At 39.7% G+C, this 17,933-nt stretch overlaps 1 protein-coding gene across 4 annotated transcripts in view; it reads left to right on the top strand.

Annotated features, from left to right (window-relative positions):
• Positions 1 to 17,933, top strand: part of tbl3 (transducin beta like 3) — an 89,442-nt gene that overhangs the window by 12,464 nt on the left and 59,045 nt on the right. For 3 of the 4 annotated variants that reach the window (XM_069906391.1, XM_069906388.1, XM_069906390.1), the window contains 5 exons: positions 6,881 to 7,022; positions 7,917 to 8,001; positions 8,243 to 8,413; positions 13,413 to 13,488; positions 14,774 to 14,870. In XM_069906391.1, coding sequence (XP_069762492.1) covers positions 6,881 to 7,022; positions 7,917 to 8,001; positions 8,243 to 8,413; positions 13,413 to 13,488; positions 14,774 to 14,870 — 571 coding nt within the window. Of the gene's footprint in view, positions 1 to 2,048; positions 2,118 to 6,880; positions 7,023 to 7,916; positions 8,002 to 8,242; positions 8,414 to 13,412; positions 13,489 to 14,773; positions 14,871 to 17,933 lie in introns of those variants that run through there. The other variant, XM_069906389.1, reaches the window with a different exon arrangement.

Genomic DNA, 17,933 nt, shown 5'->3' with positions numbered 1-17,933 from the left:
AAATTTAAGATATCTGAAATATTAAGCTTTTTGCCATGTAACTACAGCCTTCAGGAAAGTGAATCCACCTTCCCTGTAGATCTATAACTTCAGACCCAGAGTATTTTGGTTGGTTCTAAACCCAGCCAGCCAGTCATTTCAAGAGCTGTTTAGGGAAGACCATACGTTGATCTTGTTGGGGGTGGGGTGGGTGGGGGGGGGGGGGTCATGTGATGGTGTAGCATCAGGTCGGAGAACTTTGCAAACTCATAAAATAGAGATATAATGAGAACTAAGCAAAAGATATTATGAATTAGGAGAGAGGACTCAAGGTTCTTGCATGGCAATAAAAAACAACAGGTATCTAGAACAATTATAGCAACTAAGAATGAAATTAGATTACTTATAAATCACAAGAAATAATTGAAAATTTTAGAGGTTTATAAAAATTTATATCAGTCAGAATCGTTAAAAGATGACAATAAAATAGAAGAATTTTTGTATTGAATAAATTTACCAAAATTATGCAGAGAAGATCAAAGAGTATTGGCCACTCCATTTACTCAAAAGAAGGTTAAAGAAGCATTGCAAAATAATGTCTCATGGAGAAGATGGCTTTCCCCTTGAATTTCATAAAGCATTTAAAGATTTATTAATTCCTCCATTTATGGGAGTAATAGAACAGGTGGGTGCGACAAATGATTTGCCAGAATCATTTAAGACAGCAATAATAACAGTGATTCCAAAAAAGGAAGGATCCTCTGAAACCATCATCACATAGACCTATTTCATTGTTAAATGCGGATTATAAAATAATATCTAAAATGTTAGCAAATAGAATAGCAAATTATTTACCTAAATTAATAAATATGGATCAAACTGGATTTGATAAAAAAGAAAACTAGCTAATAATGTAACAGAGTTAATGAGTATAATACATTTAGTACAGTTAAGAGAGTAACCTAGTGTAGTAGTTACTTTAGACACTGAAAAAGCATTTGATAGATGAATCAGATTTTTAAAATTTAAAATCTTAAGGAAAATTTGGGATAGCACCCACATTTATAAATTGGGTCAAAGCTCTAGATAAAGCGAAAGGGCAAATATCATTATCCTTTTTATTGACTAGATCAAGTAGACAAGGATGTCCATTGTCACCTTCATTATTTATTTAGCAATAGAATTTGGCAGAATTAATAACACTTGATAATGATATTAAAGCCTTTAAAGTAGACAGGATAGAATATAGGATTAGTTTATTTATAATATATTTGACTGAAGCAGAATGGTCATTAAGTAAATTGTATTTAAGATTAAAAGAATATGGTATATCTGGTTACAAAATAAATTGTGATATAAGTGAAATAATGCCTATAGTAAAGGCAGATTATGAGGAATGTAAAAAGGAAAGTAAATTTACATGGCAGAGAGATACAATTTAATATTTAGATATTAAAATTGATAACAATTTAAATAATTTATTTAAATTGACATACACCATTGCTTAAGAAAGTAGAAGATTTACTGAAATAGAAGGAACTACCTATACCATTAATAGGAAGGGTTAATTGTATAAAAATGAATATATTCCCTAGAGTGCAGTATTTATTTCAAACACTACCTATATTTATACCATCAAAAAAATTTTCAAGAACTAAATAAGTATAAGGAAATTTATGTGGAATGGGAAAATGAGAAGAGTTGCATTAGAAGAATTAACATAATAATTTGAATTAGGAGAACTACAATGACCAAATTTTAAAAATTATAGAGCAGCACAGTTGAGGTTTCTCTCTACTTTTTTTTTTCCAAGAGGGAGAGAAGCCAACATGGATTCATATCGAAATAAATAAAATAGGAGAAGATCAGTCAGAGAATTTTATATATAAGTAAAATGATGTTTTATATTGGAGATAGATAGTCCTTTGTTAAAACGTATTTTTAAAATACGGAATAAAATAAATTTTGAAATGGGAATAAGAAATTTTCAAGTACCAGGAATGATATTAAATCAGGATCAACTTATTCCTTTTACCATAAATAATTTTTTTTTTTGATATTTGGTTTAGCAAAGGAATTAAGACTATAAAAGATTGTTTTCAAGGTTCAACTTGAAATGACATTTGAGCAATTGAAAAGTGAGTATGGAATCCAAAACTACAATATTCTCAGTTAAAGGCATATTTAAGAGATAATTTAGGTCCAGATTTGATATTACCTGAACAAAGGTATTTAGAACAATTAATCACAGATCTAAGTATTAAAAAGTTTATTTCAATTATGTATACAATTTTTCAAAATGAAAGTATAAATCAGGTGTTCATCAGTCAGGACATAGATGGGATAAAGATTTAAAAATAGATATTCAAGAGGAAACTTGGTTAGAACTTTGTCAGGATAACATGACTGGACAATTAATGTCCGGTACAGAATTGTACAATATAATTTTTTTACATCAACTATATCTTACTCCACAGAAATTAAATGAATTAAATTCTAATTTTTCAGATAAATGTTTTAGATGCAGTAAAAAAAATGGGTACTTTTTTATATTCTAATTGAGATTGTTCAAAATTAAGGCCCTTTTGGATAGGATTAGGTTTATGTTTTGGAAAGAGTTGCAAAAGTTAAGTTTCCTCAAGATCGAAAAAATTTTTTTACTTAGGAATATTATTGATACAGAATTGAAATTGAAATTAAATAATTATCAAAAAGAATTCATCAAATTTCTAGTGATAGCTAGAAAATGTGTTTCAGTAACTTAGAAGTCAGATGCATATTTGGGAATGAATAGATGGCATACTGAAATAGGTCATTGTATGCCACTTGAAAATATTACATAAAATTTACCTAATAAATGAAATTTTTCAAAAGATTTGGAAATCAAATTATAGGAATTAGGTTGTAATCGCCCAACCTGAATCTTCTGACTCCTAAAAATTAAGATATGTTAGACTTTATTTGATAATTTTAGTAAGTTTTTATAAATAATAACTAGATGTTCTCTTTTTTTTCTTTTCTATTGGGTTGTTGAGGGGAGGATGGGAGGGGAAATTTTTAAAAAAATTCACTACGTATTAATTCTAATGTTTTTAATCAAGAAATTTATTTTTAAGCATTTGTGAAATGAAATAAAATGTTCAAAAAAAAAGTTGGTCTTGCTAGCTGCATTAAAGACCACAATGGTGGAGAAACTTTGCAGGTCAAATGGTGAACTTAATGTAGCAAAGATACATAATCAGCATTTCGGGCTTGAACCCTTCAAGATATGAGGAAAATGTGGCAGGGACCTGCTCATATTTTGTACATACCTTAATGAAGGCCTCATGTATTTTTATCTTTGCTGCATCAAGGACACTTTTTGACCTGCTGAGTTTCTCCAGCTTTGTGTTTTTACTTGGAATCCAAGTATCATTAAATTAGATGCTGCTTTCCCACAGACCGTAAGGTTGGTTGTGACCTGATGTTAATAGATAGGTTTGGTGTGGTCCTTTCTTAAGATTTATGATGAGAAAAGGTGCTTGAATCAAAAGGAGCAACATGCTGAAAACTACCTCACAATAGTAATTTCTCTTAATGAGACCTATAGTTAAACTTTGGGTTCTGACTGAGACCAAGTGATGGGCTCCATTGCTAGTTGAGCAATTAGCTCAACTTTAGAGTCCAAACATTGCCTTTTGTTCAGATGTTCTCTGCTTAATTAGTTTGGACCCATTTAAATACTTTTTTTGACCTGAGAATGTAATTGTGCAGGATAGAGGAGACACACATATACACAATTGTCTTGTTAAACAAAAGTTATTTTGTTGTTCACTAGTCTATGGACTATCTGTGGTAAAGGGAAAGAAAAGAAACCTGCCTCAATGTTAACCAAGGTTTCTGCTAATATTCAAATGAGAAAAACTTCCAATTGAAGCATTCTGATCAAATTCATTTTTCTGACTGTTTTACTTGCCAAAGACACAAATTGTTTGTGGTCCAAATCAGTTCTTGAGAGTAAGTAATCGTCGGCTGAGTAGTATAATTTTGGGCAGAGATGGTGGAATTAGGTATAAGCGAGGTGGATACAAGATAGTTCACTGAAAGCAATACAGAAGTTTTTGGGTGAATTAATTTTAAATTTTAAATTTAGATATACAGCACGGTAACACGAGTCCTTGCTGTAAAATTTATACCAATGAACTTACACCCCTAGTACATTTTGAACGGACCCCCTGGGGAAAACCCACGCAGACATGGGGAGAACAAACAAACCCCTTATAGACAGCACGAGATTCGAACCCCGGTTCCGATCACTGGTGCTGTAAAGGCGTTGCGTTAACTACTACGCCAACTGTGCTGTAAGTGGGATAAATTGAGAAAAAAAATATAATGGAAAGCGAAATCGGCAGATGGCGTGGAGGAAGAAATGGATGAAATATTTTGTACGGAATGGAATGAGCTTCTTGCATTATATATGAAGCTTTCGTATTGATGTACTGAATGTTGATCAGCAGTTCCATGCAGTAGGAAATATAATTCAAGATTCCTTTGTTGTCATTGTAATAAAACAGATGTAATATTACTTAAAATATTGCATTTAGACCCATAGGACAAAGATTCATCATCAACTGAAATTGCCCAACACTCCTTACAGTCAGAGAAAGAGAAGCAAAACAGAGTCACTGAGTGTCCGTGGATTTGTCTCCAGTACTCCCATAAGTCTGAACAATCGGCAACCCGAGTTCGAGACCCAAACCTCCAACTTGATCAGGAATCCTTCAGCATTCGAGTTCCCTGGAGAGCTCCTCCTGTCCATGGCACACTCTCACATTCCGGTTCCGATATCTGGTATCCCTTTAGCCGGTTTTGAGCCAATCTCCAACAGTCCACAGCCTGGAATGAGTCCTTTAATCTCATCACCAGCAGCCCTCAGCCTGCATGGGTTCCTCGCCTTGAATCGACAACAGACTGTCACCTGCGTGTCCTTCAGCTGCAGAACCCCTCACTGGTCCGTCACCATGGTCACTGTCCTGTCGGGTCGTCTTCTCTGCTTCTCCTTCTCAAACAGGGATGTTCCCCTTTGTGCCCTGATCCAATCCTTTGCTTCCCCAGAGTCTGTAACCCCTTGAGGCCACTGCCAGCACAAGCGCTGCCATCTTGGGACCAGGCCTTGCATTCCCAGGATTTAAAAATAAAATGCTGTCAGCACCTTTAACAGGCTGTTTAAAGCCTGTACTGCACCATCAGTAGTAGGACTGGAGATTCAAACCCTGCGGTGGAGTGCTGTATCTCTGCTACCCTCTCTCCCCGGGTCCATATCAGCGGCGTCACCTGCCATTGAGGCAGTTCTGGCAGTACTGCCTTTTTTTAAAGTACATGTTCTGCATCTCCCAATTAGAACACAGTGATTTATACACTGCTTTAAACGGTGTTTTTGACGCTGCCAGTCTTTACTAGTTTGCCAATGGTGAAACACGAAAGTCTGCAGTCGCTGTGATTATAGTTAAAAAGAGAAAATTGCTGGAGGAACTCAGCAGGTCTCAGTGTCCGGAGGAGGTGAGGATATACAACCAACGTTTCTGGCCTGAGCCCTTCATCAAGGTATGAGCAAAAAGCTGGCATGTGTCTGAATAAAAACGCTTGGGCAGGAGGAAGAAAGGACAGTGGGAGGAGCATAAGCCAATAGCTAAAAGGTGATAATTGGACTTGGATAGGACGGGAGACAGCAAGAAAGAGAGGGAGACAGAGCTAGAGGAAAGAAGACATAGGGATACAGAAAGAGAGAGACACCAATGTGTGGGGGTGGGGGGGAAGGTGGGCGAGAGCTAATGGAAACCATGTTAATGCTCTCTGGTTGGAAGGTGCCCAGGTGGAATATGAAGTGTGTTCCTCCAATTTGCAGGTAGCCTCAGTCTGGCAGTGAGTGTGACCAGGGACAGACATGATGGCATGGGAATGGGGCAGGCAATTGAAATGGGTTACCACTGGGAGATCCCCGCTACTACAGTGGACAGAACAAAGGTGCTCAACGCAGTGAACTCCCACTCTGCGTCCAGTAGAGGAGTCCACAATGGGAGCACTGGATGCAGTAGACGACCCCTGCAGATTCAGAGGTGAAGTGTTGCTTCACTTGCAAGGACTGCTTGGGGTCCCAAATGGTGGTGAGGGAGGTGTAGGCTCAATTGTAGCATTTCCTGTGGTCACAGGGGTAGTTGCCAATGAGGCAATTAGTGGGAAAGGCAGAGTGGATGAGGGATCACAGAGACAATGGTCCCAGTGGAAGGCTGGGAGGAAAGGGGAAGATGTGTCTGGTGGTGGATTCATGTTAGTCGATGGTGGAAATGGTGGAGGATGATTTATTGAATCTAGAAGGTGGTGAGGTTTTAGGTGAGGACAAGGCCAATCCTGTTCTTATGCATGGATGCGGAGGGACCCAGGGTCGATATGTGGGTAATTGAGGGGGGGGGGTGGTGAAGTGGTGGGAGGGCTGAGTTTATGGTAGTAGAGAAGAAGCCATGTTTTTTTGAAGAAGGAGAATACCTCAGATGATATCGCATGGAATATCTTGTCCTAGGAGCAGATGAGATGGAGAAATTGCGAGAAAGGAAAGGTTGCCTGGAATTTCCTGGGTGGTGGTGAGAGACCATCGTAAGTAGGGAGTACCTTGTAGTTCTTGTGCAATTTAATTAGGTCTTGTTCACAAGCAACAAAAAAACAGTTTGTGTGTTTTCAGAGGAAACCCATGAAAAGTGGCAAAGTTACTCTCTCAGTTTTGCTGACTGTCAGAGTGGACAAGATCAATATCTCTAATCTATTGTCCATAAACCCACTTCTTGTATTTTCCAAAATGCCACATCATTCAGGTTTGTTAAAGGTGATTGCTTAATATATTTAATGATGCTTGCATATTGTTTGACAGATGCTGGTGACAGGTAGTCGTGCCTTGCTCTTGAAGCAATGGGACTGGAAAGAGAATGTGTGTATTCGAACCTGGAAAGCTATTCACACTAGTCCAGTGGCTAGCATGGCTTTTGACCCTACCTCAACATTATTGGCCACAGGTATAACTATATCCTTTTCTTGCTTTTATTCATTTTTGGAATCTAGGCGTAATTGTCCTTGATAAGGTGATAGTGAGTGTGATAGTACAGATCTATCACCAATGTACATAGTGTATATAGTTACTGTATCTAGACTGTGCTTACAGCGATTGGCTGAGAGCTAAGCCACACCTATTGTCTGGGCCTTAAAGGGTTGTGTCCCTAGCCAGGTCGGTTCATTCCGGACTGGTCGGCCACCTGTGAAGAGCTCCGGTCTTTTGCTAATAAAAGCCTTGGTTTGGATCAACAAGTCTTTGGTTCTTTCGACGAGCTCTACAATTTTATTAGCAAAAAGAATTTTTTTTTGAAAGGGATGGAGCGTTTAACTCGGCCAGAAAAACTTGATATCGACCCACAGTCAGCTACAGCCTTCAAAGCCTTTAACTACAGCGATTGGCTGAGAGCTAAGCCACACCTATTGTCTGGGCCTTAAAGGGTTGTGTCCCTAGCCAGGTCGGATCATTCCGGACTGGTCGGCCACCTGTGAAGAGCTCCGGTCTTTTGCTAATAAAAGCCTTGGTTTGGATCAACAAGTCTTTGGTTCTTTCGACGAGCTCTACAGTGAGTGGTTAAGTTGAACTGCTGCAATCCTTCTGATGCAAGTGGGTAGGGGGTTCCAGGATTTGGATCCAGAAATGCTGAAAAACTGGTGGTATATTTCCAAATCAGGATGATGTGCAAACTGGAGGTGATGTTGTTTGAAAGCACTAGTGAACTTCTCTTTTTTGGGGGGAGAGGTTCTGCCTAATAGGATGCATCAGGGTTGACACTGTTTATCTTTTTAGATCACACAGTGGATTCATTTGGTGGACTTGTGAAGAATTCAACACTTACAACATGCTGTTTTTATTTCAGGTGGATGTGATAGCACTGTCAAGATCTGGGATATCATCAAGCAATACTGCACACACAATCTGAAGGGCTCTTTTGGAGTAGTCCAGTAAGGAAAATTAATTGTACTTAACATCGAGTGAAATTATATTTGGCTCTAATGATGCCAAGCATAGGTTAAGTTTTCTTTTTAAAAAGCACAACATTGAATTAAAAGTTAAAGGCAAAAACTTAATTCCTCCAATGTTTACAGGTAAAATGGTTCAGTATATTGGCTAAAAATTGAAAAGGGATAACCTGGATTAACCCCTTTCTTTGTGATTCGCTATCCCCATTCTGTTCTTTTGCAGCCTTGTTGAATTTCATCCCGACATATCACGTCTTCAACTTTTCTCCTCTTCAATGGACAACAAAATACGACTTTGGAACTTGAACACCAGCAAATGTAGGATGGTGCTGGATGCTCACTACAGTGCTGTGACTTCATTGGCTTTTACTGAAGACGGAAACACACTTGTCAGGTACTGTCAGCATTTAGGAATCATAACTTAGTAATATAAACTTTGTAGTAAAAACACAAATATGCCGGAGGAACTCAGTGGGTCTCACAGTGTCTCGAGCAGGGGTGGGGGCGGGGGATGGTTGAGAAGCACTTCTCTAGTTGTTCCTGAAATATTTTACTTGAGAAAAATTGTCATTGGCCTATTTCCTTTGGAGTTCTGAAACCGTGCACATAACGAGTCAATGAGGTACGACTAAAACAGTGGTTTTCAAACTTTTGCTTTCCACTCACATACCCCCTTAAGCAATCCCTTTTTAATCACACAACACTTATGGCGTAGGGATTGCTTAAGGTGGAATGTGAGTTTTATTTAAAGAAGTTGCCCGCCCCTGGTCTAGAGGATGTAAAGATGCATAGCTAACTCCTGGGTTAATGGATTTCTACAAATAAATAGATGCCGATGTTTTGTGAGCAGGACTTTGCAATTTGTTTAAAACATGAATACATTTGCTCCCTTTGTGTTCCATTTATACCTGACTATCTATTTCATTTAAAATACCATGCTTCTTCAAAACTTTACACTCCTGAATATGCTAAGCACGAAATACTGCTTAATAACATTCTATATTTTGCTGGAATTAATGCATTCTTTCCCTTGCAACTTCCTCCTCCGGCCATACATCCAATTCTGACCTTTTTTCCCAAACATGCTCATTGCACAAGCCTAAATCCCTGGATTTTGAGAGTTTTTAAAAGAATCTTCGTATGAACCTAGACAGTAAATATTATGGAAGCTATTGAATCATTGGGCCGCAGTTTGCATTCACATTGCAGCACTCTTCATTTGATGAACATATTGCTCAAGTCACTAATTAAGATTACCAATCAAATTAAGATTCAAGATTCCTTTATTGTCATGTAATAAAACAGAAAAAATGCTAATTTTACTTTAGTCTGCCATAAGGCTGTCTATAAGGAGTTTTTACATTCTCCCTGTGTCTGTGTCGATTTACACCAAGGGTTATAAGTTAAAATGATGTATTAGACAATAGACAATAGGAGCTGGAGTAGGCCCTTTGGCCCATCAAGCCAGCACCGCCATTTTACAGATCATGGCTGATCACTACCATCAGTACCCCTTTCCAGCCTTATCCTCATAACCCTTAACTCCTTTGCCCACTAGAGTCTTATCTAACTCTCTTTTGAACATAATCAGCGAATCTGCCTCTACCACCCTCTGTGGCAGAGCATTCCACAGATTCACACTTCTCTGGGTAAAAAAATGTTTTCTCATCTCCGTCCTAAAGGGCCTACCCTGTATTCTTAAACTATGCCCTCTAGTCCTCGTCTCCCCCATCATTGGGAACAAGTAATCCGACTTCACCTTGTCTATCCCCCTGATGATTTTGTAGACCTCAATCATGTCCCCCCTCATCCTTCTAAACTCCATCGGATACAAGTCCAGTTTTTCTAGCCTTTCAGCATATGTCAACCCCGCCATCCCTGGAACTAACCTTGTAAATCTGCGCTCCATACCCTCTCTAGCTAGTATGTCCTTCCTCAAAATTGGAGACCAGAACTGGACGCAATACTCCAGGTGGGGTCTCACCAGGGCCCTGTACAACTGCAGAAGGGCGTCTCTGTTCCTATACTCCAATCCCCTCTTTATGAAAGCCAACATGCCATTAGCCTTCTTCACAGCTTTCTGAACCTGCATGCTAGTCTTCAGTGACCGGTGAACAAGTACTCCCAGATCCATTTGCTCCTCCCCACTCCCTAGCTTGTCTCCATTTAAATAATACTCAGCTTTCCTATTATTGCCCCCAAAATGGATAACCTCACATTTGCTTACATTGAACGTCATCTTCCATTCAGCAGCCCACTCCCCCAACCTGTCCAAGTCCCTCTGCATTTTCCTGACATCCTCCTCACACCCCACACCGCCACCCAGTTTCGTGTCATCTGCAAATTTGCTCAAGTTATTAATAATCCCCTCATCCAAATCATTTACAGTAAATTACAAACAACTGAGGACCCAATACCGATCCCTGCGGCACTCCACTCGTCACATCCTGCCATCCTGAAAAAGACCCGCTTACCCCAACCCTTTGTTTCCTATTTCTTAACCAATTTCCTATCCATGTCAGCACCTTACCTCCAATACCATGCTCCCTGATCTTGCCCACTGCGGTACCTTATCAAAGGCCTTCTGGAAGTCCAAATACACCACATCCACTGGCTCTCCCAAGTCCACCCTCTTTGTCACATCCTTGAAAAATTCCAGAAGGTTAGTCAAGCATGACTTACCCTTAAGGAATCCATGCTGACTAGCCCTTATACTATTATTTCTGCCTAAGTGTTCTGCTATTACTCCTTTTATGATAGACTCCAATATCTTCCCCACCACCGACGTCAGTCTGACCGGTCTATAATTTCCCGTTTTCTCCCTCCCTCCCTTCTTAAAAATCGGCACCACATCAGCCACTCTCCAATCCTCAGGGACCTCCCCCGAATCTATGGAACTTTGGAAAATGTCGACCAGTGCTTCCACAATTTCCATAGCAACTTCTTTAAGCACCCTGGGATGCATCCCATCAGGCCCTGGGGATTTATCAGCTCTCAGTCCCAACAATTTACTCACAACCTCCTGTTTCTGGATCCGGATATCCATTAGATCCCCTACTTCCCCAGGAAAGTTCCACAAGACTCTTGATACCGCAAGACCACTACCCCTTAACTGACCATAACCTATATCCTCCTTGGTGAAGACAGTTGCAAAGTATTTGTTAAATTCCTCAGCAATCTCCTTGTTTCCGGTAATAATTTCACCCTTTTCCATTCTTAATGGACCAATTTTAGACCGAACCAATTTCTTCCTCTTCACATATTTAAAAAAGCTTTTGCTATCTTCCATTATATTATTTGCTAATTTCCTCTCGTACTTCATTTTCCCCTCTCTTATGACTTTCTTAGTTTCCCTCTGATGCTCTTTGAAGATTTCCCAATCCTCTAACTTCCCACTCCGTTTCGCTATCCTATACTTACTCCCTTTGGATTTGATATTACACTTGATTTCATGAGTTAGCCACGGCTGCCATTTGCATCTCCTAGAGCCTTTCCTCCACTTTGGAATAAATTTGTCCTGAAACCTGTGAAAAATGTCCAAAAATACCTGCCATTTTTCCCAAGTTGTCCTCCCAGCTAGTGTACCTTTCATTTTATTTTGGCTAGCTCCTCCCTCATAGCTGCATAATCCCCTTTATTTAACTGCAGTACAGATGCTTCCAACTTCCTTTCTTTTTCCCTTTCTAATTGCAGCTCAAAAGAAACCATACCATGGACACTATTCCCTAATGGCTCCCCTACATCGAGGTCACTTATTAACTCTGCATCACTGCACAGCACCAAGTCCAGAATCGACTTCCCCCTGGTAGGTTCCTCCACTAGCTGCTCCAAGAAAGTATCTCGTAGACATTCAATAAACTCAGTCTCCTGTGCTCCTACCCCCGTCTGATTATCCCAGTCCACCTTCATGTTAAAGTCCCCCATAACTACTGTATTGCTACCACTTTGACATGCCACTCTTAATTCCTGATTTATACTTCTACTGATATCTAAGCTACTTTTCGGAGGCCTGTAAATGACCCCCATTATGGTCCTCATGCCTTTACAATTTCTTAATTCTATCCAAACAGACTCTACCCCACCTGTTTCAATGTCTTTCCTTTCAAACGCCTGAATTTCATTTCTTACCAACAGAGTTACCCCACCTCCTCTTCCTAACTTTCTGTCTTTTCTATAGGACGTGTACCCTGGAACATTTATTTCCCAATCCTGCCCTTCCCGCAGCCATGTCTCCGTTACTCCGACAATATCGTAACCTCCCATTGCCATTTGTGGCTCAAGCTCATCCATTTTATTCCTTACACTCCGTGCATTCATACACAATACCTTGATACCATATCTCCTTTCTCCCTCCACCTTTGTTCTCGATGCACTTGCCCCTACTCTCCTATTCTTTTTAGTTCCCTTTTTCCTTATTGTTTCACCGTCTAATGGAAACACCCCTATATTCACTCTCCTATCTGCTTCCCTATCAGTCCTGTTCCCTTCCCCCTGCCAAATTAGTTTAAATCAAATCTGACAGCATTTTTAAACCTAACTGCCAGTATATTGGCCCCCATTGCATTCAGGTGTAAACCATCCCTCCTGTAAAGGTCTTGTCTTTCCCAGAAGAGATCCCAATGGTCAATGAACCTGAATCTCTGCACTCTGCTGGACTGTTCATGGGCTGGAAGAGCCTGTTATCGTGCTGTATGTTAAATTTAAATTAAAAAAAAGATTTGCCATCAGTAGAAATTGTCTGGCGCCCCTTGCAGTCAGAGAAAGAGAAGCAAAAGTGTGTACCCCAAGAGTCACTGAGTATCCATGGATTTGCATCCAGCGCTCCCACAGCCTCACAGACTTCAGTCCAAACCATCAGCAGCCCAAGCTCCAGATCCAAACCACTGACACAATCAGGAAGCCTTCAGCACCCTCTCGAATTTCAGCTCCAATACATGGTACTCCTTTAGCTAGTCTCCAGCTGTCCGCTGCCTGGTATGAAACCTTTGACGGCAGTCACCCCCATTGTCCACAGCCTGTGTGTTCTTTAGCCATTGAGCCTCTCACTGGTCCATCACCTTCTCTGTTTCTCTTCTCAAACTGGGGGATGGTCTCCCCATTTTCTGATGATTCATCATCAGCTCCTTTAACAGGCTGTTTAAAGCCTGATGGAGCCATCAGTAGTTGGACTAGGTGGTAGAACCCTGCGAAGGAATGTTGTATCTCCTCTAGCCACAGCTCTACACCACCAACAGTGCTGCCGATACAACAGCTCCAGCAGCGCAGACATTTTTTTCTGATACTAGTCCTATATTTTTTTTAAATGGAAGTTGTTTTGGTAAAGATTGTGAAAAATACACTGTAGATTTAGCCTATAATTTCTGACTTACGGGAACTTTTTTTCCCCCCCACAGTTCTGGCCGTGATAAAATATGTACCGTCTGGGACTTGACAACCTACAAATCACTGAGAACAATTCCTGTGTTTGAAGTGAGTTGAACTGGGAATATCTAATGTTAAAGCTATTTTCAAAGTAGGAAACATTTATTACGAGCGAAACGACTTTTGCTAGGTTGACTTTATTTAAATCTCCACATGGATGGTTATTTCGATCAAAGTGTGAAAGCACATAATCAAGATAATAAAGCAGTCGTGTTTAAATATGGAATTATAGAGCACAGTTTTGGACCTAATTTCTATTTAATGTAATTCAAACATACCATAAGATGTTGAAGCTGATGCTTACAAGTGGAATTTAGGTACATTTTTTTCTTTTTTGTTATTTTTATTAGTTTTCATTTAGCAAATGTTACGTAGGTAAATAAACAGGAGTAGTCCACTATCTGATAATGGAAAAAAAAAGAATCAAAAATTAGTTAAACTTACAAATTTGGGAAATAATTAAGAAAAGAACCCCATAAAGAAATAAAGTTTACATCATTACAGTAGTGGAACATCACATTTTTATAAAGACTAAACAAGCTATCATATCAGACAGCCATTTAGAGTGAGTAGGAGGGACAAATTAGGTACTTTTTTTTAAAAGAAGCAACAACTCTGGTGGGCAGAAAGACCTGGGAGTCCTTATGTGTGGATCGCAAAAAGTTAGCTTGTAAATGCAGCAGGAAATCAAGAAAGCAAATGGGATGTTGGGCTTCATTGCTGGAGTGATCGACTTTAAGATCAAAGAAGCTCTTCTGCAACTGTACCGAGTTGGAGCACTATGTGCAGTTCTGGTTTCCTTACTTGAGAAGAGATACACTGATTTCAGAGGTATTGCAGAGGAGGTACACCAGATTAATTCCAAAAATGAACAGGTTAGCCTATGAGGAGAGATTGAGTAGCCTGGGACTATACTCTTTGGAGATTAGAAGGATGAAGGAGGGGAATCATAGAGATGTATACAATTATGAAAGGAATAGATAAGCAGAGAACTTGTTTCCACTGGCAGGTGAGAGTAGAACTATGGAAATGCAGCCTCAAAATTCAGGGGAGTAGATTTAAAACAGGGAAAAGGAGGAACTGGTTCACCCAGAGACTTGTCTATGGAATTTTCTATGCAAGGAAGCAGCAGAGCTTGACTCATTGAAGAGGAAACATCATCATTCAGGAGTCCCAAAATTGCTCCTTTCTTGAGTTGGTCTGGACAAAATGGAGTGAATAGTCCTCATTGTGAATATCTAAGAACTGTTGAAAAATAGAACCTTTTATCTGAAAGAAAGGCAATTTAATTTCATTATTCCAGCATCTATCTAAATCTATTGATTTCTGATAGGCTGTGGAAACCGTAATCTTACTACCAGAAGATGAGGATTTAACTGCTTTGGGGGTGATGAACAAAGGACAGTATTTTATCACTGCTGGCCGCAAAGGTAAGATATATAATTGGGTACTAATGAAACCATTTAAGCAGTATGTCTAACAAATGCAAAATAAAGGGACGTAAATGGATTCAGCCTTTGTTTAAACCGTAATTAGTGTGTTTAAGGTAACTACCTTGGAAGATATTGATCATAACATGAAAGAATTCACCGTTCAGTTTGAGAGGAAGGGTGCACAGTTAACATAGTGATTTAGCATAATGCTGTTTCAACGCCAGCGTTTGGGACTGGGGTTCGAATCCCGCACTGTATGTAAGGAGTTTGTGCATTCTCTCTGTGTCTGAATGGGTTTCTTCTGGGGTTCCAGTTTCCTCCCACCGTTTGAAATGTACCAGAGGTTGTAGGTTAATTGGTGACACTGGCTCGTAGACTGAAATAGCTTGTAACTGTGCTGTATATCTAAATTTTAAAAAAAGTTAAAGTCAGTTATGTTGGTGCTACCAAGGAATAAAAGTGACCATGGTGATATGAGAAGAGCTGGCCAAAGTTGATTGGATGAGGACTCAAGCAGGGAAAATGGTGGACCATCAATGGCAAGAGTTTCTGGGAATATTTTGGAAGACTCAGGATAGATTCATCCCAAAAATAGAAAAAGTTTTCTAAGGGGAGGGTCAGGGTGACAAGGGAAGTCAAAGACTGTATAAAAGCAAATGAGAAGACATACAGTCTTGCAAATTTTGTAGGAAGCTGTAAAATTAGAGTAGTTTTTAAAAGCCAATGGAAGGAAACCACAAAAAGCAATAAGGGGAGAAAAGAGTAAATATGAAGGTAAGTTAGCCAGTAACATAAAAGAGCAAGGGCAGCACGGTTAGTGTAGCAGGTAGCATCAAGCTGTTACAGCACCAGCGATTGGGTCCGGGATTTGAATCTCGCACTATCTGTAAGGAATTTGTACTTTCTCCCCTTGTCTGTGTGGGTTTTCCTCAGGGGCAATAGCTTCCTCCCACCCCTCAAAAACGTACTGGGAGTGTAGGTCAATTGGGTGTAATTGGTGGCACAGGCTCGTAGGCCAAAAGAGCCTGTTACCGTGATGCAATTAAGTATGCCAAAAGTTTTTTCAGGTATATACAGTATGGATATTGGATTGCTGGAAAATGTAACAGAGTAATGGCAGATGAACTGAATAGGCATTTTGCATCAGTTTTGACTGGAAAACACCAGCGACATGCTAGAAATTCAAGAGAATCAGGCGAAGAAGTGAGCGTAGTTGTTATTACTGAGGAGAAGGTGCTTGAGGTAGATATGTCAACTGGACCAGACGGACTACTTGCCAGGGTCTGAAAGAGCTGAAGAGATTGTGAACCTATTAGTAGTGATCTTTCAAAAATCGCTAGTGTCAGTTAGTCTGAAGGTCGTTTAGTCTGACTTGGGTGGTAAGCAAGATTTCAGAGTCCATTAATAAAGATGATGTTTCGGAGTACTTAAAAGCACAAGATAAAATAGGACAAAGACAACATCACAAGATAAAGGAGTAGAAATAAGCCCATTGGCCATCAAGTCTACTCCGCCATTCTAATCATGAGCTGAACCATCCACCCATTCAGCCCCACTCCGAGTTTCTCCCTGTAACCCTTGATGACCCGACTAATCAAATACCTGTCAATCTGTGCCTTAAATACAATCAATGTCTTCCCTTCCATAGCCGCCTGTATCAACAAGTTCTACAGACCCATGACCCTCTGACTAAAGAAATTTTTCTCGCATCTCTATTTTAAATAGAAGCCCTTTTAACGTGAATCCCTAGAATCCCATACCATGGGAAATATCCTTGCCACATCTACTCTGTCCAGGCCTTTCAGCATTCAAAATGCCTCTATGAGGTCCTCCCTCCCTAGCCCCTTCCTTCTGTACTCCCAACAAGTACAGTCCAAGAGTCGACAAATGTTCCTCATCATTCCTGATATCATTCTAGTAAATCTTCTCTGAACCCTCTCCAAAGTCAGAGGAGAGGGAGTTATCCGAAACGAGAACAATAGTTCTAATTTTATGTCGAGTGGTTTTCTTTTGAGCCTGTGACGTCAGTTTAGCTCCAAAAATTTTTTGGGTAAATGAGGATTTCTGATTCATTTCAGATATCCTCATTTATCAAAAGTTGTTTTTAAAAATTCATATAAATAAAGATTTTGGAGAATAGATTTCAGATAACCAGAGTTGTACTGTATTCTCCAAAGCCACACACAAACCCTTGGGAGCAAACATTCTTCCAGCATAGCACCCTGATCAAGCCCCGCCCTCAGCAGGTTTTTGTATAAAGTTTCAATAAAATTGCATTGGAATGAAATAGTGACGCCTAGGATAAAGAGATGGTTGATGCAGCTCGCTGCTGGCTACTCTCCCAAAGTGTCTCCATTATCCTTGCCTAGTGAGAATCGTTATCTTTATTAGTATATTATTAAGTATATTAGTAAGGCTTTGAATGTAAATTTTGGGGGTAGGGGTTAATTATGGTTAGTGTGGCAGATGGGTCAATGCTGTTCCAGCACTTGCAAATGGTATTCAAATTTAAAGGAAGGTGTGCTGAAGGCCTGACCGGGACACTGACATGAAGATGAGTTGGGTTCCTCCGAGGGTCTGACTGGGACATTTGTGAGGAGGTGTCAGGTTGTGCCAGCCACCAGGGATCGAATTTAAATTTTGTAAGTTACGGGAATGACTGATTAAAGTGACCTTTACATTATTAAGGACTACAATACTGATTTTTTTTTTTTTCAAAATTGCTTTACATTTGGCACTGTCTTGTCTTTTAAAGGGTGTATTCTTAATGCATGTGCATTAGTTTGGCATTAGAAGAGTGAGTCACAGTTAACCAGAAAATTCACATTTCCAGTATCGGCGATCCTGTGGTACCAAGTAATGGGGATTTTACGGTACAATGTACTCTTCATTTCAAGAGGACTAGAATATAAAAGCTAAGACTTTCTAAGGCATTAGAAAGACCACATTTGGAGCATTGTGAGCTGTTTTGGCCCTTGTATCTAAGAAAGGACTTTCTGGGATCCAGAAGAGATTTATGAGAATGATCTCAAGATTAAGAGGAGTAATACATGAGGAACA

This window comes from Narcine bancroftii, chromosome 12, assembly GCF_036971445.1.
Source record: "Narcine bancroftii isolate sNarBan1 chromosome 12, sNarBan1.hap1, whole genome shotgun sequence".
Taxonomy (NCBI): domain Eukaryota; kingdom Metazoa; phylum Chordata; class Chondrichthyes; order Torpediniformes; family Narcinidae; genus Narcine; species Narcine bancroftii.
Note: the sequence above shows the minus strand (reverse complement) of the source record. Positions and strands in the feature narration are given on the sequence as shown.